Consider the following 19,203-nt stretch of genomic DNA (forward strand, 5'->3'; position numbering starts at 1 on the left):
GTCCCACCTGCCCTGGGCCACCTCTGACAGGCAGTGCGCACCCCAGCCCGTCTGGCTGGCATCCGAGGTCACAACGATCCAAGGAACGGGAACGATCGAATGACAATTCAGGAGATTTTCCCGTTGTAGCCACCAAGACAGACTCGCCCTCATAGAGGATGTTATCCGTACAGGAGTGTCTGGATTCCCAGAGCTCCATTGGCGGAGGAAACCGATTTGAAAGGGCCTCATCCTCCACTGTGCCCACTTGACCATGGGGGCCGTGGAGACCATGGTCCCTATTATTTTCAGACACTGTGATGCCCGAAGATAAGGAGTTGACATTGCCGGTTGTATTCTGCTGCGGATCACCGGAATCTTCTCCACTGGAAGAGAGATGGTGCCTCTGGAGGTGTTGAAGAGTGCCCCCAGGAAGATCAAGGATTTTGTCGGATCCAGATGGCTTTTCTCCAGATTCAAGAGCCACCCGAATTCTTGAAGGGTGGAGATTACCTGAGATCTGTGTTGCAGAATCTGTGCTTGGTCTTGAGAAAGAAGAAGCAGATCGTCTAAGTAGTGAAACAGTCGGATCCCTTTCGATCTGATCAGAGCTACAATAGCCAGTAAGATCTTTGAAAAGACTCGAGGTGAGGTGGTAAGCCCGAAAGGGAGACAGGTAAACTGGAGATGCACTTGACCCACGGCAAAGCGAAGAAACTTTTGTAGTTCTGCTGCCACTGGGACATGGAAATAGGCATCTTTTAGATCTATGGAGATCATCCAATCTTCTGGTTGCACCACTTGGCGGATAGTGAAGAGTGTCTCCATCCTGAACCTCTCTTTCTTTATGAAAGAGTTCAGATGAGTCAGGTCTATGACCGGTCTACAAGAACCGTTTTTCTTTAGCACCATGAATAGAGGTGAATAAAGGCCTTGAAACCTTTCTTCGGCCGGAACTGGGATGACAGCACCTTGAGAGATCAGGGAATCTACGTATGACAGAAGAATTGACTTCTTTTCTTCCACGCGAGGTAGAGCCGTAGGGATGAACCGCAGAATTGGAGTTTCTTCGAAAGACCAAACGTGACCATGAGACACAGTCTTGACGGTCCACTGGTCCGTAATCGAGGCTGCCCAAACGTGCGCAAACTGACGTAGACGAGCGCCTACTCGCAACGCTTGAGCAGGCCTGATATCAAAAAGACTTTGTGGTCTCCCGACCACTAGAAGGTGTTCCCTTGTTGAACTTCTGACCTGTAGGTTGAGATCTTTTCCAATTCTTTCTGAACTCACGTCCAGGCCTGTAAGAGCGAGCTTCTCTGGATCGATCCGAACTTGGTTTGTGCTGAAATCTTCTGTGGTCAAACAAACGGCGATCCTGAGGGAGGAAACCTGATTTACCACCAGTGGCACGGGTAATGGCACTGTCCAGCTTGTTGCCAAAAAGGGACGCACCCTCAAACGGAATCCTGCACCAGGCTTGTTTGGAAGCAGGATCGGCCAGCCAGGGACGTAACCATAAAGCACGTTTGGCCGTGACAGAAGAGAGCATGACCCGCGCCACCAGGCGAATGATATCAATGGAAGCCTCTCCCAAAAAGGCCGTTGCTAACCTTAGTTCATACACAGCCGAGCTTCTGGCTGCTTCTTCTGAGACACCTTTCAGTGTGGTCTCCACGTTATCTACCCAAGCCTCCATAGCTTTGGATGTGGCTGCAAGGGCTAGGGCTGGCTTGCAGGTCATACCAGCTAACAGATCTTTTTGAGATCCGTATCAATTCGTCTATCCAGACCATCTTTAAATGAGACGGAATCTTCCAAAGGTAGAGTAACGTGTTTGACTAGCCTCATCAAGGCTGCGTCTATTGTAGGTGCAGAATCAAGATGCTTCACTTTGTCGGTCTTAAAAGGATATAACCTGGAAAATTTGGACGATAAGGAATTCTTTCTTTCAACTCCATGCCATTCGTCTGTAATGATTTCCCCCAGCTCACTCAGAAAAGGGAAATGATCCCGTTCTTTCTTGAGATGTTTAAAGTAATTCTTCTGTTTTGCTGGGGAGTCTGCTGGCTCTTCCCATTTTAACGCCTCTTTTACCGCTCTCACTAGCGGAGAGATCATGGCAAAATCAAAACCTGAACTTTGGTCTTCTAGGTCATCCTCACTTTCAGAGGAATCCGAGAAGCGACTAGGCTGGGAAGTGCCCGGCTCTACGTCTTCCCTCTGAGGGAGAACTGGAGTATCAGTTGTATGACCAGACAGCCGGTTGGAATCCCAATCCCTTAAGGATTCTTGCACGATCCGCCTGACCAGGGTTTCCACTGGTGGATCTGGGACTTGTTTTTCCTTGATTGCCCGAGAATAGCAGGCATCACACAAGGATCTATCCTCAGGGACTACAGCCCTACAACCCCAGCAAGATTTGTGTGCGGGGCGGTCAGCATGTCGGGAAGACCGGCTTGGACAATCATCATGGCGCCTAGACCTAGACCTGGATCTATGGTGCCTGGATTTGGATGATGCATGGTGATGGCCTGAAGGTGATCTATCCTTTGATCCCGATGCAGGACGTTGGTCAGACCTAAAAGGGCTGAAAACAAAGGAAAGAAAAGCTCAGGCTACAGTAAGCCAGCTGGCAGACAAGCGAGAGTTAAAAGCTAAAGCTCACCTGTTGCGCAGGGACTGGCCACCGGGGGGCGGTGAGGCATCCATTGCAAATCACAGCGAGATAACCTGCAATAGGAAGGATGTAAGAACTCAATCTTACCTTCCCATAGCCGCCTTTCCCCTCCCCCATTCAAGCAGGACTGACCCAGCACAGGACTTACCAAACACAGGCAGAGACACAGCGTGGGGAGGCCGCCGCAAAAGCCCACAGACATCCCAAGAATGACAGCTCCATCAGCTGTTTAAATTTCCCGGGAGCCGTAAAGCCACGCCCCCCCCGACGCCACCGCGTCATGGAGGACCGGAAGTGGCGTGCGCACATGCGCAGACCACTTAGGAACCAAGCCTCGCAATGAACACCCAACTGGGAATCAGGAGGCAGGGGGAGGAGCCGAGAGCGACGGCCTGGAACGCAGGAGCGCTCCAGCCGCCATACTAACCAGGAAGCAAAACGATATAAAGTATAAAGTAAGCAATACATTACCACCAATACCGACAGAAGGACCTGGAACGCTCCTCAACCGGAGACTAGCGTGTGCGTCAGGGCATAAGGGCCTCCCGCTAGTAGCAAGGACGTTTGGCCAAGCGATGCAGCCCACCTCTCATTCAGGATTTATGGCATCTTCCGGCATCATTTCAAACTGCCCGGGTCCACCCAGTAGTACTGAGATTGCTGGACTAAGGTAGAAAGGCATCATCCAGGAAAGCCACACGCCACCAGGTATGTAAGAAAACGCATCCTATAAGGTAAGACTTCTCTTGCGGAAGGAGGACAAAAAAGGAACACGGCTCCTGGCTTGGAGCAAACATTTATGGGAGTGGGGTCCTATAGGGTAGGAGAGGAGGCGGAGCCTACCCATACGTGTGCTGCCATGGAGTCTGTCAGGAAATTGTTTTTTTTTTTTTTTTTTCAAAATTGTCGCTCTTTTTTTCCAAAAATTAAAAATCGCACAGGGGATCAAATACCACCAAAAGAAAGCTCTATTTGTGGGGAAAAAAAGGACATAAATTTAATTTGGGTACAGCGTCACACGACCGCGCAATTGTCCGTTAAAGTAACGCATTGCCGAATCGCAAAATATGGCCTGGTCAGGAATGGAGTAAAATCTTCCGGTCTTAACCACTTTAACACTGGAGGATTTTGCTGTCTTACGTCCAGGCCACTTTTTGCGATTCGGCGCTGTGCTACTTTAACTGACAATTGCGCGGTCGTGCGACGCCGTACCCAAACGAAATTTATGTCCTTTTTTTCCCATAAACATTGCGGTGGACAGATCGGATCCTTGACTGACATTTTTGACACTTTTGGGGGTACCAGTGACATTACTGCAGTAATCAGTGCTATATATATGCACTGTTACTGTAAAAATGACACTGGCAGGGAAGGGGTTAATTTTATTGGCGAGGGAGGGGTTAATGTATGCCTGGTGCTTACTAACGTGTGGGGGGGGGGGGTGACTGAGTGAGTCAGGGACAGATCGGATCTTCAGCTATGCTGAACCATGCTATCTGTCCCTGCCTGTCACTTAGGAGATCCGCCCGCTCTGTTTACAGAAGCGGGCGGATCTCCAAACTAGATTCCCCGATGATCGGGGAAGAGCAGCGGCGATCGCCGCTGCTCCTCAACTGGCCCGACTCCCGCTGTGACTGAACACAGCGGGCGCGAGCCTCCGGCGGTGCACGCGCGCGCCGCCCACAAGGGGCGGAGTCCAGCGACGTAGGTCTACGTCGTTGGACGATAACGAGCCACATTGCTGCAGTAGCAGCAATGTGAGCGGAGTTAAAGTGGTTAAAAATACGCTTTTTTTTTTTTTTGTCAAAAACATGTAGCTAAATACATTTTGGCCTAAATAGATGACAAAAATTTAATATATTGGATATTTTTTAACTGTCAAAGTAGAAAATGTCAATTTTTTTGCAAAATTTTCGCTCTTTTTTTATTAATATCGCAAAAAATGAAAAGCGCAGAGGTGATCAAATACCACCAAAAGAAAGCTCTGTTTGTGGGGAAAAAAGGACGTAAATTTAGTTTGGGTACAGCATTGCATGACCGTGCAATTTGTCAGTTAAAGTCGCGCAGTGCCAAGTTGAAAAAAGTGGTCTGGTCATTAAGCAGGAAAATCCTCCGGTCTTAAAGTGGTTAAAATCCTGTTAATAATAAATTATGGTGATCTACAAATCTTGAAAATATGTTAAGTTTTTTTTTTTTTTATTTGTCCTGTTTATGCAGCTTGATTTGTTCTTCAAGCTTTTACAATCTAAACACATTCTGTAAATTTAAGTTGCTTTAGAGTTAATCCAGTATGCATTGTGGAACCGTACTTTTCCAGTGTGCTTTGTAATAGGATCTCCAGTGCAGCAGATGCAGAGCCTTTCATGTGGAACAATAGTGTGTGGCCAGACCCAGCCCTGCCTGCCCTCCTCTGTATAATTTCACTCTGCTCATCTACCTAGAGCTGGAAAGAAAACAGAGTGCGGTTCATAGTTGCTGATTTCAGGATGTTCATATAAAGAGGGTGCGGTTGTATATGTGCCAGAAGTTGAACTGTGTTGTTCAGTGCTGTAATCATAATTCCGCTCCTTTCTATGAAAGTAACAGGCCAAAAAAAAAAAAGGCACTCTTTAATGGACAGCTTTGTCTGCTTGTAGATAAAAATATAAAATGAAAATTCAACAGAAAATTGATGCTTAATGCTTGTTTTGATTTGATCATCACTAGTAATATGTGGTCTTTTGCTAAAATATTGCACATAATATGTATAGCAAAACTAGCTTAGCTAGGCCTCGAGTGATTGCAAATCTCAGACATGAAATCTGAACAAAGTTTATCCCGCTATAGTGTGTACTTGTCTCAATTCAGAGCACAAAGTGTCATTTCTCTCTGCTACTTAGTTCCCCTACTATCTGCATGAGTCACTTCTGACAACATTTTCTGACACCAAGAGATACAATGGTGACAGGGGAGCGAGCTCCAGTACACTGCCTGTGAATGATAGCCTCAGTCTTGTTCCTGTGTGCTGTTTCTTCCCTCCAAGCAGCTCTCAAAGCACTCCTCACTGAGCTCTGCAATGTTATTCCTGTTCTCTGCCCGCTGCTTTCTGGAAGCTCAGACAAGCTTTATAAATTCTGTACTTTGAATGGATATAGAAAAGAGATGGCTGCAGATAAACAGGTACAAGTTATGTAGGAGGATTTGTTTCTTCTGTGCATCACCCAAGACCAGTCACTTCATTAGGTATATGTACTGGTTTACAGCTACTTTAAAATAACTGGTCTGTTAAAGTGGTATCTGCACAACCCTACTACTAATACCAAGTACAAGTGCCGATATTTTTTTCCAAGTACTCACCGATACCGATATTATTTTTTTTTTCAATGTCTTGACAGTTTTCAAAGCACAATACAGACTAATGATATCTTCTTATGAAGCACTGAAGGGTACTAATGGGTGGCACTGATGAGGCACTAATATATGCAGCACTGATGGGGTAGCACTAATATGCAGCACTGGTAGGTGGCACTGACTGATGGGCACTGATGGGTGGCACTGAAGGGGAATGAAAGGCAGTACTGATTGGCCTCACTGCAACTTCTGAAATAAGTCATAATAAACATTATATATTTTTTATGTTGTTTTCCCAAGACAAATAGTTCCGTCAGAATCGGAGACCTGTCAGATTCAGTAGCAGAAGTGACATTCTGTGAGAACACCGCACTGCAAATTTTAGTACACCCTGCACTCAGCCGCAATAAGCCTGCCGAGTGCAGGGTGTACCAAGATTGGTGCCCATTCACTAGATGTGTAACAAGATGTTTGCTGCCACCTTCTGACTGCATGCTTACTGCGGGCGAGTGCAGGGTGTACCAAGATGGGCGTTATCGTGTTCTGACAGAATGTCTCTTCCTTTTCCGAATCTGACAGGTCGATGATTCTGACGGAACTATTTGTCATGGGGAAACCGCTGCTGCGCCCCTGCCCAGGGCAGCTTATCTGCCAGCATGTTGTTGAATGTTGACAGCGCGCCGACTCCCTCTGTCTTCTTTCCGGCCACTGACTCTTGCGAGGTATTGAATTAAGCATTGGAGCATTTGAACGAGTACAAGTACTTGTGCAAATGCTCTGTATCAGCACCAATACTAGTATCGGTATCAGTGCAACCTTAGTGGTGTTACCAACCTTGCATATCCCCTTAGTTTCTTAAAGACCGGAGTTACCTTTTTAAAGTGGTTGTAACCCCTTTTACATGCAGTATATCTACTGAAGTGACTAGCCTGCACAAATCCTCCTTCATACATTAGGTTGTACCTGTTTATCTGCAGTGATCTCTCCTCTACAGCCCTCTAAAACACACAGATTAAATACTTTTTCTCAGCTCCAGCAGACAGGGTGCAGGGATCTGATGTTATATACTTTTTCAATATGTCCTACTCTTCTAGGTGTTTGTTTTGAGCAGGTCTTTGGACTGACTGCAAGCTACTCTGAACAATTTCAATGTAAGACTGTCCCAATACAAGACTGGGAACACATTGATTTTCCTTTAATAACTTGCCAACTAGAAGCAAAGCTTATAGATCTTTAAGACAGACCATAGATGATGCGAATTTCATTCCTGCAACCAAGGGCTTCCCAGAGTTCCGCTTTAATTGAAAATGCTGAAGTTAGAAGCTGATTGGTTACTATGCACAGATACACCAGTATCTGTGTGCACCCAATTTGTCTGTGAAGAGACTGCAGGAGATCAGCATCACTGAGATGCAACAAAGATGAAAAAGGCTCATTTGAACAAGTGCACTGTAACAGTGCTGATCTGACACATCCCTTCTCTTCCTGTGCAATACAAGTCTGTAAATATAGCTGTGCTGAGAAATGTGGCTGTTATCTGCTATGTCAGCATAGAGCACAGGAGTGTGAGTGCAAGAAGTAGCATCCAAATGAGTGGCAAAGGTTATTATCAGACCATTCCTCTCAACCTTTTCACAATCTTTTAAAAAAAAAACTATATGTAAGCTCTAACGAGCAGGGCCCTCTGATTCCTACTGTATTAACGTGTATTGTATTTGTACTGTCTACCCTCAAGTTGTAAAGCGCTGCGTAAACTGTCGGCGCTATATAAATCCTATAGAACAATAATATATGTAGATTTAATGCATGGTAATGACCTGTACAAGCCTCCCTTCTGATGTTATCTAAAAGCCTTGAGACTGCTGCTGGGTGCCACCATCTTGGATGTGATGTCATCAGAGTCAAAGCTGTCACTTGAAGTGACACTCAATAGTCATGTAGCTGTGAATAATAAGACCCGTCCAGAACAGGGGAGGGCTATGATGGGCACAGAGAGGCACCTGTGCTAGTTAATTGACTCCCCTTAGGCCCCTTTCACACAGGCGGACCGTTCAGATCCGCCTGTTCGTTTTTTTGGCGGATCTGAACGGTCCCCCCCATGCATTCCTATGGGGCATCGGATGTCAGCGGAGACATGTCCGCTGACATCCGATCCATCAAATCTGCACGGATGGAAACCCTATTTTCAATCCGTCCAGCGGATCTGATGAGAATGGACCGACGGTCCGTTCCCATCCGATTTCCCCCATAGAGATGCATGGGGAACTGACAGCTGTGTCTCCGCACACAGCACGGAGACACAGCTGTCATCCTCCTGCTCAGCGGGGATCGGCGGATCAATCCCCCGCCGAGAAAAGCGGAGTCCACTTGACGGACTACAAGTGTGAAAGAGCCCTTAAAGTAGTCAATTTGCCAGCAGGTTCTGAGACACCATTGCAACTGCAAATAATTTATGAAAAAAGGAAAATATGGCAATTTTATGCATTGAAAATACCTGATTTTTCTGTGCTCTAACTGCTTTCTTTTGGTGGTATTAAGACCCAGTTCACACTGGGGCGACCTGTCAGGCGACCTGGTCGCCTGACAGGTCGCCGTAGGTCGCCTGCCATAGAGAAGCTGTGGACCCCTTCTAATAGGAGCGACACAAGTCACTCCAACTTAGAAAAAGGGTCCGGAGCTTCTTTGGGATGACCTGGAGCGACCTGCATTGACTTCAATGGTATGAAGTCCGTGCCGGCTGCTCTGAGGTCGCGGTGCGAGCTGCGCACCGCGACCTGTGAGGTTGCCTCGGCAAGTAGCGTCGCCCCCAGTGTGAACTGGGCCTTAAACTTCCTCTGCGTTGTTTTTGTTTTTTGTTTTTTTGCACTGTAAACAAAAAAAGACTGACAATTTTTTAAATAAAGAATTGAAAAAAAATCTGTAATTTCTTCATTAATTTAGGCCAATAGGTTTTCTGCTACATATTTTTGGTAAAAAAAAAAAATCCCAATAAGCGTATATTGATTGGTTTGTGCAAAAGTTATAGCTTCTACAAACTATGGGATATTTTTATTTAGTTTTAGTTTTCTTACTAGTAAGGGTGACGATCAGTGACTTATCGTGGGACTGCGATATTACGGCGGACATTCGGACACTGACACTTTTGACACTTTTTGGGAACCAGTGGCACTAATACAGTGATCAGTGCTAAAAATTATGCACTGTCACTGTACTAATGACACTGGCTGGGAAGGGGTTAACATCAGGGGCAATCAAAGGGTTAACTGTGTGCCTAGCCAGTGTTTTTCTAAACTGTGGGACATACTTTTACTACGGGAAAAACAAATCGTAGTCTCTCTTGTGCATTTGCGCTCGCTACCCGGCGGTACAGGATCATGTGTATAAATATGTGCTTCTGCATACAGCTGCCGCCCTGTAGCTGTAAAACTACTATAGGGTGGTCGCTAAGTGGTTAAAGTGTAAATCTGCTTTTTTTGTTAAGCTGAACTATGCTATTCAATATGGGTATAGCAACATGGTACTGTATGCTAAACTTGCCTACCAGCTAGGGATTATTTTCTGTTAAGAGGATAAGTTCACCTTTTGTAACATGTTGCATATCACACCCGTAATCTGTGTGTAACATGTTACTGTTGAAGCAGCCCCCACATCCCCCCCGATCCCCTGTTGTGAGATTGGGCCAGGGATCTTCTCCCCACACCCGCTGTCATAATTTAAAAAAAAAAAGGCTGTGAGGGGATCTGCCCACCTTGCTGCGTCATTCATTCAGAGTTCTGTGAATGGGAGAACTACAAATACTGACAGCCTCTGAGGCAGCTGATGGCCTGTAGTTCTCAATGAACTACCAGGGCTCTGTTGAGCACTCTAGGTAGTTCATTGATGCTTTCTGTCATTGTATAACTGCCTGCTCGTACAAGCAAGCAGGTACACGGACAGCCTGCAGGAGCCTGAGATTGTACCCGCGATCTGATAAAAGATGTACATTTTTATTATTTTTTTACAAAGGTGAATTTAACCTTTAAACAATTAAGTCCAGAACTGCATTTACAAGAAGCTTCTTAAAATTCTCTGCAGCCAGCGATGGTTCCATGCCAAGTTATTCTAGAGAGGGAGCAACTGTTGGTCCAGAACCCCCTGGCGACACAGGAGGGAGAAGTGTCCTGTGCTTTTGGGACGCACAATGCTCAGGGTGTACGCTCACAGCCGGTGAGCTAATCCTATCAAATAATAAAGGTATTGGGGTCGATTTACTAAAACTCTGAGTGAAAAATCTGGTGCAGCTCTGCAGAAAACTAATCTGCTTCCAAGCCTATTTGAACAAGCTGAAGGTAGAAGTTGATTGGCTTCCATGCACAGGTGAACCAGATTTTGCACTTCAGTTTTAGTAAATATCCAGACACTGAACAAGACAGACCATGCACCAAAAGAGCTTATAAAAAAACGATATCTTCTTTTCACTTGCTATTGCGAAATAGTACAAGTAAAGGATTTTCCATTGTACCAAGGAATAACTTTGTAGATTATTCCCATGCATTTCATCTTGGTATAACACATTTTTTCCAACCACGTGGTGTCCTGAGAAGTTGTGAATTATGTAGCTATTTTTATGCCCCATTGGAAGATTTCCCATTGTTTGCTGTTCCTGAAACAAAGTCAGAATTCACATTATTTTCTGTGTTGGTTACAATGGTACAAATACAGATTGCAGAATGTTTATCCCCCTGGTGGGGATACAGGCAGGAATGAAAAGAAAGGCTTTAAGGTCCAATACACTTGGGTGCAGAGGGTGGTATTTCTGTGGTTGGAGGTTTTATACAGCTGCCTTTACTAATGCATACAGGTACAGATGTACTTTCCTGGATGTAGATGTCTGTGTCCAGGGGTGTACATCCATATCGGTTCTCATGTTTGTTTAGATCTGTGTTTACCAGCATTCAAACGCATCCTGTTATTTGTACAGGCGACTGTCTGCAACACCTATGATACCCAACCACAGAAATACAGGCAGATTTATGCTGTATGGCCATCAGCGCTTGCGCCTGTGTGCTTAAGCCTGAACACTCCTACTCTATCCAAGACTAAAAAAAAATGGATTTGGCTTTACATACACTTTAATTATTTATACCAGTGTTTTTCAACCTTTTTTTTAACCAAGGCACCCTTTAAAATCAGAATCTCAAGGCACGCCAACCAAAAATGCAGCCTGGACAGCAAGTGACGTCATGACGTCACTCCAGTCCTCCAAGGCCATAGAGGTGATCAAAGAGGATCTACTCTTTCATTACCTCTGAGACTAGCCAGCCGCACCTTTTGGATTGTTTCTTGGGCGAGCCGGTGGGGGGGGGGGGGGGGGGAGACATCCCCTCCCACCGCTTCTGAAAGCGTTCCAGTGGCTCATGAGCTGCCTGGAGTGCTTTTGTGAGAGAGCCAGTCACTGGCTGTAAAAACAACACCGAGGTTATGGCTGATATCTTGAGCCATATCCCCGGAAAACCATTTCAAAGGCGCAACGTATATGCGTCTTGAAGTGGGATAAAAAAAACAACCTACATAACACTTGTTACAATTAGGGCACTTTCACACCGGCTCACTGCAGTTTGGCCGCAGCGCAGGTGTAGCACAGACTACCTGCGGTTTCTCATAAACTTCTATTATGTCCTACATTTTAGGTGTATTATTTTATAATACATACTAGTACGTGAGATGGCACATGAAAGAAAATCTGTGTTGACTATCACTATGGTTTGTTTTTTAATATAATATTTATTCTGCAAACTAAAAAGGGACAAACTGATCACTATAGGCGACACAGTGAATTCTTCTTTAATGATTTGTCATTTATGACTCTTCCAACAGTCTGTAGCTTATTTTTGAAAAATGGATTAGATGATTGGTGCCTGTAAAATGGGCTTCTGCCTTTTTCATAGTAGGCGTATAAAAATGAATGATGGTGTATACCTGGGTTATCTGCTTCCCAACACTTGACAAGGTGAACACCTTAATGAAATCATTCGTAGCTGGGCTTATGCAAGATACTAAGGCTGGGTTCACACTAGCTGCAGCCGCGGCTCGCAGCAGGTTGTCCGGTGTGTCCCTGTACTCCGTTTTCAGGTGCAAATCTGGTCCAAGTTTTTGCCTGCAATCCAACCTGAAACGGAGCAAAACGCGCACAGGACCCTTTTCCAGTGCGGACCGCGGCTGCTCCGGAGGTGTGTGAACCAGCTCCAATGAGAGCCGGTATTACTCTCCTGTCATCCAAATCCAATTTGCATAAGTGTGAACCCAGCTTTAGCCTCGATTCACACTATGAACTGAATGTGAATCACACAAGAACCGCACTGAATTCCTGTTCCCATGCGATAGGGTTTGGTACAATTTGAGCCCATTTATTTTGAATGGGCTCAAATCGCACCGCACACACAAGTCATGCATGCAGCATATTTGGAACTGCACTGCAACTGGATTGCATGGTACTTTTTGTACTTTTGCTCTTGGGGTATTAGGATTGCACTGACACCTGCTACAGATTGCTAGGGCAGTGCGATTTTGATTGCTTTGTGGAAATGGGTTTCCTGCACTGCTTTTTTGTACACCTAGGCGGAACTTGAAAAGGCTACTTCATCCAAATGCATAGGTGTATAGTCATATACTGTATATGTTTATTTTTTTTGCTATATGCATCCTTGTTTAGCTTTACTCACTAGAACTGTGTCCGACTCTTCAGCTTGAGTTGAGCCCAGTTGGCTGCCTGACCTCGCAAAGTGCACATCTTTTTGCCTTTAGTGAATTTACCCCACTGTGTCATAATACCATCCAAGACTGTAGCAGTTGTATGCCTCTGTCTAACCAGTGAGATGTTTTTGGAGCGGTTATGCACACTCAGAAGCTGTTAGACAGCTCCCAACATATAACTTTAGTACCACATTATACATGGTCTTTTGGGACTTTTTTATATGCCCTGTTTTAGATAATGTTTCTCAAATCTGTATTTTGTTTACATTTTTTGGCATCATTTAACATTTGCCATATCTGTACAGGTTTACAAGATGATGAGGATCTGAAGTATCTTTTGAAGGGAAGTCCACTGTCCAAAGTCAAGTCTGCATCATGGAAAAGGTCAAGATATTACAAGCTGCAAGAGGACTGCAAGACTGTCTGGCATGATTCGAAAAAGATCTTAAGGTCGCCTGACTCCCAAACATGTGAGTAGATGTGAAGAACTTTTTTATTGAATTAAAGATGGACAACCAAAGATCCAGTCATGTGAAAATAATCCGATGTAATCTGAAATAGACTTGTTTTTTCCTTACTAATATTCCCAACATTGTGTAAAACCTGTAACACTAAGCCAGAGGAATGATTGCCTACTAAAATATGGCTGTCTGGCAAGAACAGCCTTGCAACATACTGGCAAATTTAGCTAATTTATGTACAGTAAAACCTTGGTTTACGAGTAACGCGGTTTACGAGAGTTTTGAAAGTCGAACAAAGTTTTTTTTTTTTTTTTTTAATGTTGCCTTGTATATTGCTCATATATCAAGAGCGCTGTCTTTATATATGAGCAAAATACAAGCAGTAGTTTTAATGTTAAAAATAATTACACTCACAATTTTAAGGAGTCTGGTGCAATTCCAAAGCTGCTGGTCTACAGTATACAGTTCTGTATATGGCCAGAGGTCCGGGGACGCTGGTGGCTTCCATCGCTTCCTGCAGAACTCAGAGACACTCCCAGCTGGGTGGGCGGAAGTAAGGCGCGTTCTGAGTACCCGGAAGTGACGTCAACTGTTCCAGAGTGTCTCCATGTTCTGCAGGAAGCGCTGGGAGCTACCAGCGCCCCCGGACCTCTAGCCATATACAGAACTGTATACTGTACACCTGCACCTTTACTGTACAGTACATATACACCAGCGGCTATGGAATTGTACCAGACCCCGAACATTGAGTGTACCTTAACTTTTTTTTTTTTTTTAATACAAAAGGAACTGTGGATTGGGAGCCTGGTTATATTGGTATATGGAGGGGTGCCGCAAAGTGCAGGTTAATTTGTTTTATTTTTACAGTACACTATACTGTACAGTACTGTATTTTGAAGTGCAGGTTAATTTGTTTTTACAGTACACTCCATACTGTATTTTGTATCGCCGTAATCCTTTTTATATGAATAAATGGTTGTTGAACGAATCGTCTGAGTTTCCATTATTTCATATGGGGAAATTTGCTTTGATATGAGTGCTTTGGATTACAAGCATGCTTCCGGAACTAATTGTGCTCGCAAATCAAGGTATTACTGTATATTCAATCAAAGCTATACCCAAGTGATTTGGGAGGCGATAGGGTTATCAGTAACAAAATATTCTGTGCCTTGTTCGTTCAATTGACCAGTTTCAGCACGTGAGAATGCTGAACTGAGCATTTGCATAGGCACTTTTCCGTTTTCTTAATACAGTTGCAAATCTCATGCCTGCAGACTTTATGAGCGATTATATTCATCTCCACTCCAGCAATGTGGCCTTCACTGGTCACTGACGGGTTCAGCAGATCTTTGGGTTCCAGTCTTCAGCATTTTTGATTGGCCAGGCGGGGATGATGTCACTGTCATGCATATGCAGGAGTTCATAAATCTTGGCTAGTACCATACCTACAATTATGGTATATGCATAGTTACTTTGTTGCAATGTGTTTATGTATAAAACGCAATACCTGGAATTCTCTTATAGGCTGCCTCTTTGGAATGCAGGTAGGCCTTGCCCTTTTATAAAATGCTCATTATGAATTGCCAAGGTGTGTAAGGTAAGCCATAGTTTATGCAATTTTATTTCCTGCATTTTCTGTCCTTTGCTTGATTTTCCCCATAAACAGTCTATCCCTCCCGTGGAGCTATTGTGTTCTCCCGGTGGGGCGGGGAGCCAACCCTACCGGGAAAGCACAATGCTTAACTGCTTATACTGCAATAATCGCGTTTTACATCTGACATGCTGCTTGTACCCAAGTCGATCAATGGATCGACTTTGGTACACTCAGCCTGCCAGTAGATGGATCGAATCTGGGAACTTTACACCGAAAATAAAAAAGGGTGAACAGCAGGATTTTTAATGCAGAAGACCTGCTTTGTCGCTTCTGTATTAAAGTTACTTACCTGCCTGTCTGCCCTTGTACAGTGAGCTGCACACGCAGCGTTTTGTCATTGCAAAATCTGATTGAATTCCCACATATGCATGGGAGTGTTGTCATTCCCGCCTGTCAAATTACAGTGATTGACAATCGAGACCTAGAAGCTGGCTGTTCAAATATGTCAGCGGCTGGACGAGGAGCTCCAGGACCCCACATTGCTCGAGACAAGGTGAGTATAGTTCAGATTTTAAGTGTATGTAACACCTAACAATGTTGTTGTGGTTTTTATTTTTTCTTGTATACAGTAACTCCCTTTTCTCTGTCGCTCATTGACAGACGTAGTCCTCCTTGATTAATATCAACTCGGGTTATACTGCCCTCTACAGGAGTAGGACTAGACAGGAAAGAAAACGTTCTGGCCACACCCTAGGGGCAGTCCCAGAGGGTATATCCTCTCACTTCCTACTACAGCAAATCAGTTTTTTTCTGTCTAGTTAGGAGTGGTGACCCGAATTTTGGCTTTTCTGCAAAAGGGGGTTGAGCAGAAACTATCCTTGAGCACTATCAAGGGTCAGGTTCTCAGCGTTAGCAATCTTCTTTCAGAAGCCGCTGGCTACTCATTCCTTGGTGCGGAATTTCATCCAGGGGGTGCGGCACTTGGCTCTGCCAGTGCGCGCGCCCTTACCGCCCTGGGATCTTAATTTGGTTTTGTCGGTTCTGCAGAAACCTCCCTTTTAAGATAGCAGGGAGATTCCCTTGCTTACATTATCCCAGAAGGTGGCCTTCTTGGTGGCTATCACTTCTGCACGCAGGGTGTCAGAACTGGCTGCATTATCATGCCATTCCCCATATCTTGTGGTTCATAGGGATAAGGTAGTTCTTCATCCAAAGCCATCCTTTCTTCCTAAGGTGGTTTCAGACTTTCATCTGAATGAAGATATTGTGCTACCTTCCTTGTGTCCTCAGCCCAATCATCCTCGGGAGTGTGCGTTGCATTCCTTGGATGTGGTTCGGGCAATCAGGGTATACCTGAAGGCTATGGAATCGTTCCGTTAGACGGATTCACTTTTTGTGATCACGGATGGCCCCAGAAAGGGGTTGCCTGCATCTGCCGCGACTATCTCCAAATGGATCAGACAGACGGTGGTACAGGCTTATTCGATTAGGGGTTGGAATCCTCCGTTCCCTGTTAAGGCGCACTCCACTCGAGTGCTCAGTACTTCCTGGGCCTACCGCCATCAGGCGCCAGTGGTCCAGGTGTGCAAGGCGGCTACCTGGTCGTCGGTTCATACCTTTACAAAATTTTATAAAGTTGATGTGATGGCATCGGCGGATGCCTCATTTGGCCGCAAGGTTTTGCAGGCCGCAATTTGAGGAGATCGGTGGTCTACCTCGAGGGTTTTTTTCCGTTGGAATTTCAGTTGAGTCTCATCGTGTGATTGATGAGCCTTTAAAACTTCTAGTTGGCACCGGTTGGGCCTTCTAGATTGGATTTTGTTTTCCATTTTCCCACCCCTCATTTGTGGCACTGCTTTGGGACGTCCCGAGTTGATATTAATCAAGGAGGACTACGTCTGTCAATGAGCGACAGAGAAAAATTGATTTTTGTAAAATCTTACCGTAAAATCCTTTTCTCTTAAGCTCATTGACAGACGTAGTACCCGCCCCTCTGTTTTTGAGTTGGGTTGGGTTAAATTCTCTAAACACTGCTTTGTGACATAACTGATTTGCTGTAGCAGGAAGTGACAGGATATACCCTCTGGGACTGCCCCTAGGGTGTGGCCAGAACGTTTTCTTTCCTGTCTAGTCCTACTCCTGTAGAGGGCAGTATAACCCGAGTTGATATTAATCAAGGAGGACTGCGTCTGTCAATGAGCTTAAGAGAAAAGGATTTTACTGTAAGATTTTACAAAAATCCATTTTTGGTCTGTTATTAGAAGGGTGTTGTCATATCTGCTCATTAGGTGCAAAACAAACCTGTTGATCCTGCCAGAAATCCAGTAAGCTTGTAAATTCTGTGCATTCTGCCTGTACTGCACTGAAATCTGAAATCTCATGGAGTCTTATTTACCTAACCAGGTTACCACTGGGCACTACAGAACTACAGAGATGACGATCGGGAAGGTGTTCTGTAGTCCTAATATACTTCCCGTCTTAGGGTGACAATACTGCTTTAATGATGTAGTAGAGAGAGTGAACGTTGTCACCCCATGCCAGGAAGTGTGTTACTGGCAGGGTTACTAGGTTAAAATGAAGGGGAAAAAAATGAAAACCAGCCAGTATATCGAAGTACTGGTAAGCCTCAAAATATAATACATTTTGTGGGATTCTGTGAATAGGAGAAATATGACCTATGATTACTTGGCAGGCGTAAGATTATTCCTGTTGATTTTATATTTTTTTAATACTGTATTTCTTTATTGGGTTTATAAAAAATCCAATGACCTTCAAAATACCAGGTAGAGATATAAGCTGGAACATAGGCGTGCGCACAGGGTGTGCCGGGTGTGCCTGGGCACACCCTAATCACCTAGGGCACATTAGCATTATCGCTCTGTTTGCCAGTAAGGAGATGGGAAAGATCTCCATCTGACTTGCTCTGCCATAAGAGAAGTGCCTATGCACTTCTGTTTCACTGTGCCAGCAGGGAGAGTAATGTACTTGGGGCCATATACATGTAGGCACACACATGCATGTATATTGAAACTTTGGGGTGCACACCCTAATGCAATAGGCTGCGCACACCTATGAGCTGGAATATGGTGTTCTAAGATAATTTGCCAACATTGAATATCATCTGATAAGGTTAACCATTGTCAGCTGTATATAGGTACTCAGTAGTTCTGTTTAGAAGATGTAAAGAAGGGAAGCCAGGCAACATTACACCCTATACCAGGCCAGTTCTAATAAAACAGCACCTATACCAGAGGTCTCATATTTTCTACAGTGCTCCCGATCAGAGTGGTCCATTGAGCTTTTTGCTTAAAGCTCAACTCCATGCAAAAAAAAACATGCAGTGGGCCTGTGCCTGATTTTTGCATGGGTCAACTGCTTGTATGTGTCTAGGGCAGGGGTCTCCAAACTTTCTAAATAAAAGGCCAGTTTTTCGTCCAGCCTCCCTTTTGATGTGGTGAAGTTGTCCTGTCCATTAGCAGAAGAGCTTAATTTTGGTCTCCTCTGACCACAACACTTTCACCCAGTTCTCCTCTGAATCATTCAGATGTTCATTGGAAAATTCCAGACGGGCCTGTACATGCGTTTTCTTGACCAGGTGGACCTTACAGGCGCTGCAGGATTTCAGTCCTTTACCGTAGTGTGTTACCAATTGTTTTCTTGGGGACTATGGTCCCGGCTGCCTGGAGATAATTGACAAGATTCTCCCATGTGGTTCTGGGCTGATCCTCACTGTTCTCATGATCACTGAAACTCCATGAGGTGAAATCTTGCATGGAGGACAAGACCAAGGAAGATTGACAGTTATTTTGTGTTTCTTCCATTTGCGAATATTCGTACCAACAGTTGTCACCTTCTCGCCAAGCTGCTTGAAGATGGTCTTGTAGCCTATTCCAGCCTTGTGTAGCTTTACAATCTTGTCCCTGACATCCATGGACAGCTTCTTGGTCTTGGCCATGGTGGAGAGATTGCAATCTGATTGATTGCTTCTGTGGACAGGTGTCTTATATACAGGTAACAAGCTGCGATTAGGAGCACTCCCTTTGAGAGTTCTCTTAATCTTAGCTCCTTACCTGTATGAAAACGCCTGGGAGACCAAAATCTTGCTGATTGATAGGGGATCAAATCCTTATTTTGCTCATTAAATTGCATATCAATTTATAAATTGTTTTAAATGTTTTTTTTTGGATATTTTTGTTGTTGTTTTGTCTCTCACTGTTAAAATAAACCTACCATTAAAATTATAAACTGATAATTTCTTTGTCAGTGGGCAAATGTACAAAATCAGCAGGGGATCAAATACTTTTTTTTTTTTTTTTCTCACTGTATAAGCTTTCTCCAGTCCCCTAACTACACATCCCATGAAGCACTGTAAAACTCTGACATTCACAAACATGACTAGGCATGATGGGAATTGTAGTTCCTGAACA

At 44.5% G+C, this 19,203-nt stretch overlaps 1 protein-coding gene across 2 annotated transcripts in view; it reads left to right on the top strand.

The window, feature by feature from the left end:
• PLCD1 (phospholipase C delta 1) overlaps positions 1 to 19,203 on the top strand; it is a 201,044-nt gene that overhangs the window by 106,759 nt on the left and 75,082 nt on the right. For both annotated transcript variants that reach the window (XM_082258051.1, XM_082258050.1), the window contains exon 2: positions 13,027 to 13,191. In XM_082258051.1, the coding sequence (XP_082114177.1) occupies positions 13,027 to 13,191 (165 nt within the window). The remainder of the gene's footprint in view (positions 1 to 13,026; positions 13,192 to 19,203) is intronic.

This window comes from Pelophylax lessonae, assembly GCF_965119305.1.
Source record: "Pelophylax lessonae genome assembly, chromosome: 5".
NCBI classification, from domain to species: domain Eukaryota; kingdom Metazoa; phylum Chordata; class Amphibia; order Anura; family Ranidae; genus Pelophylax; species Pelophylax lessonae.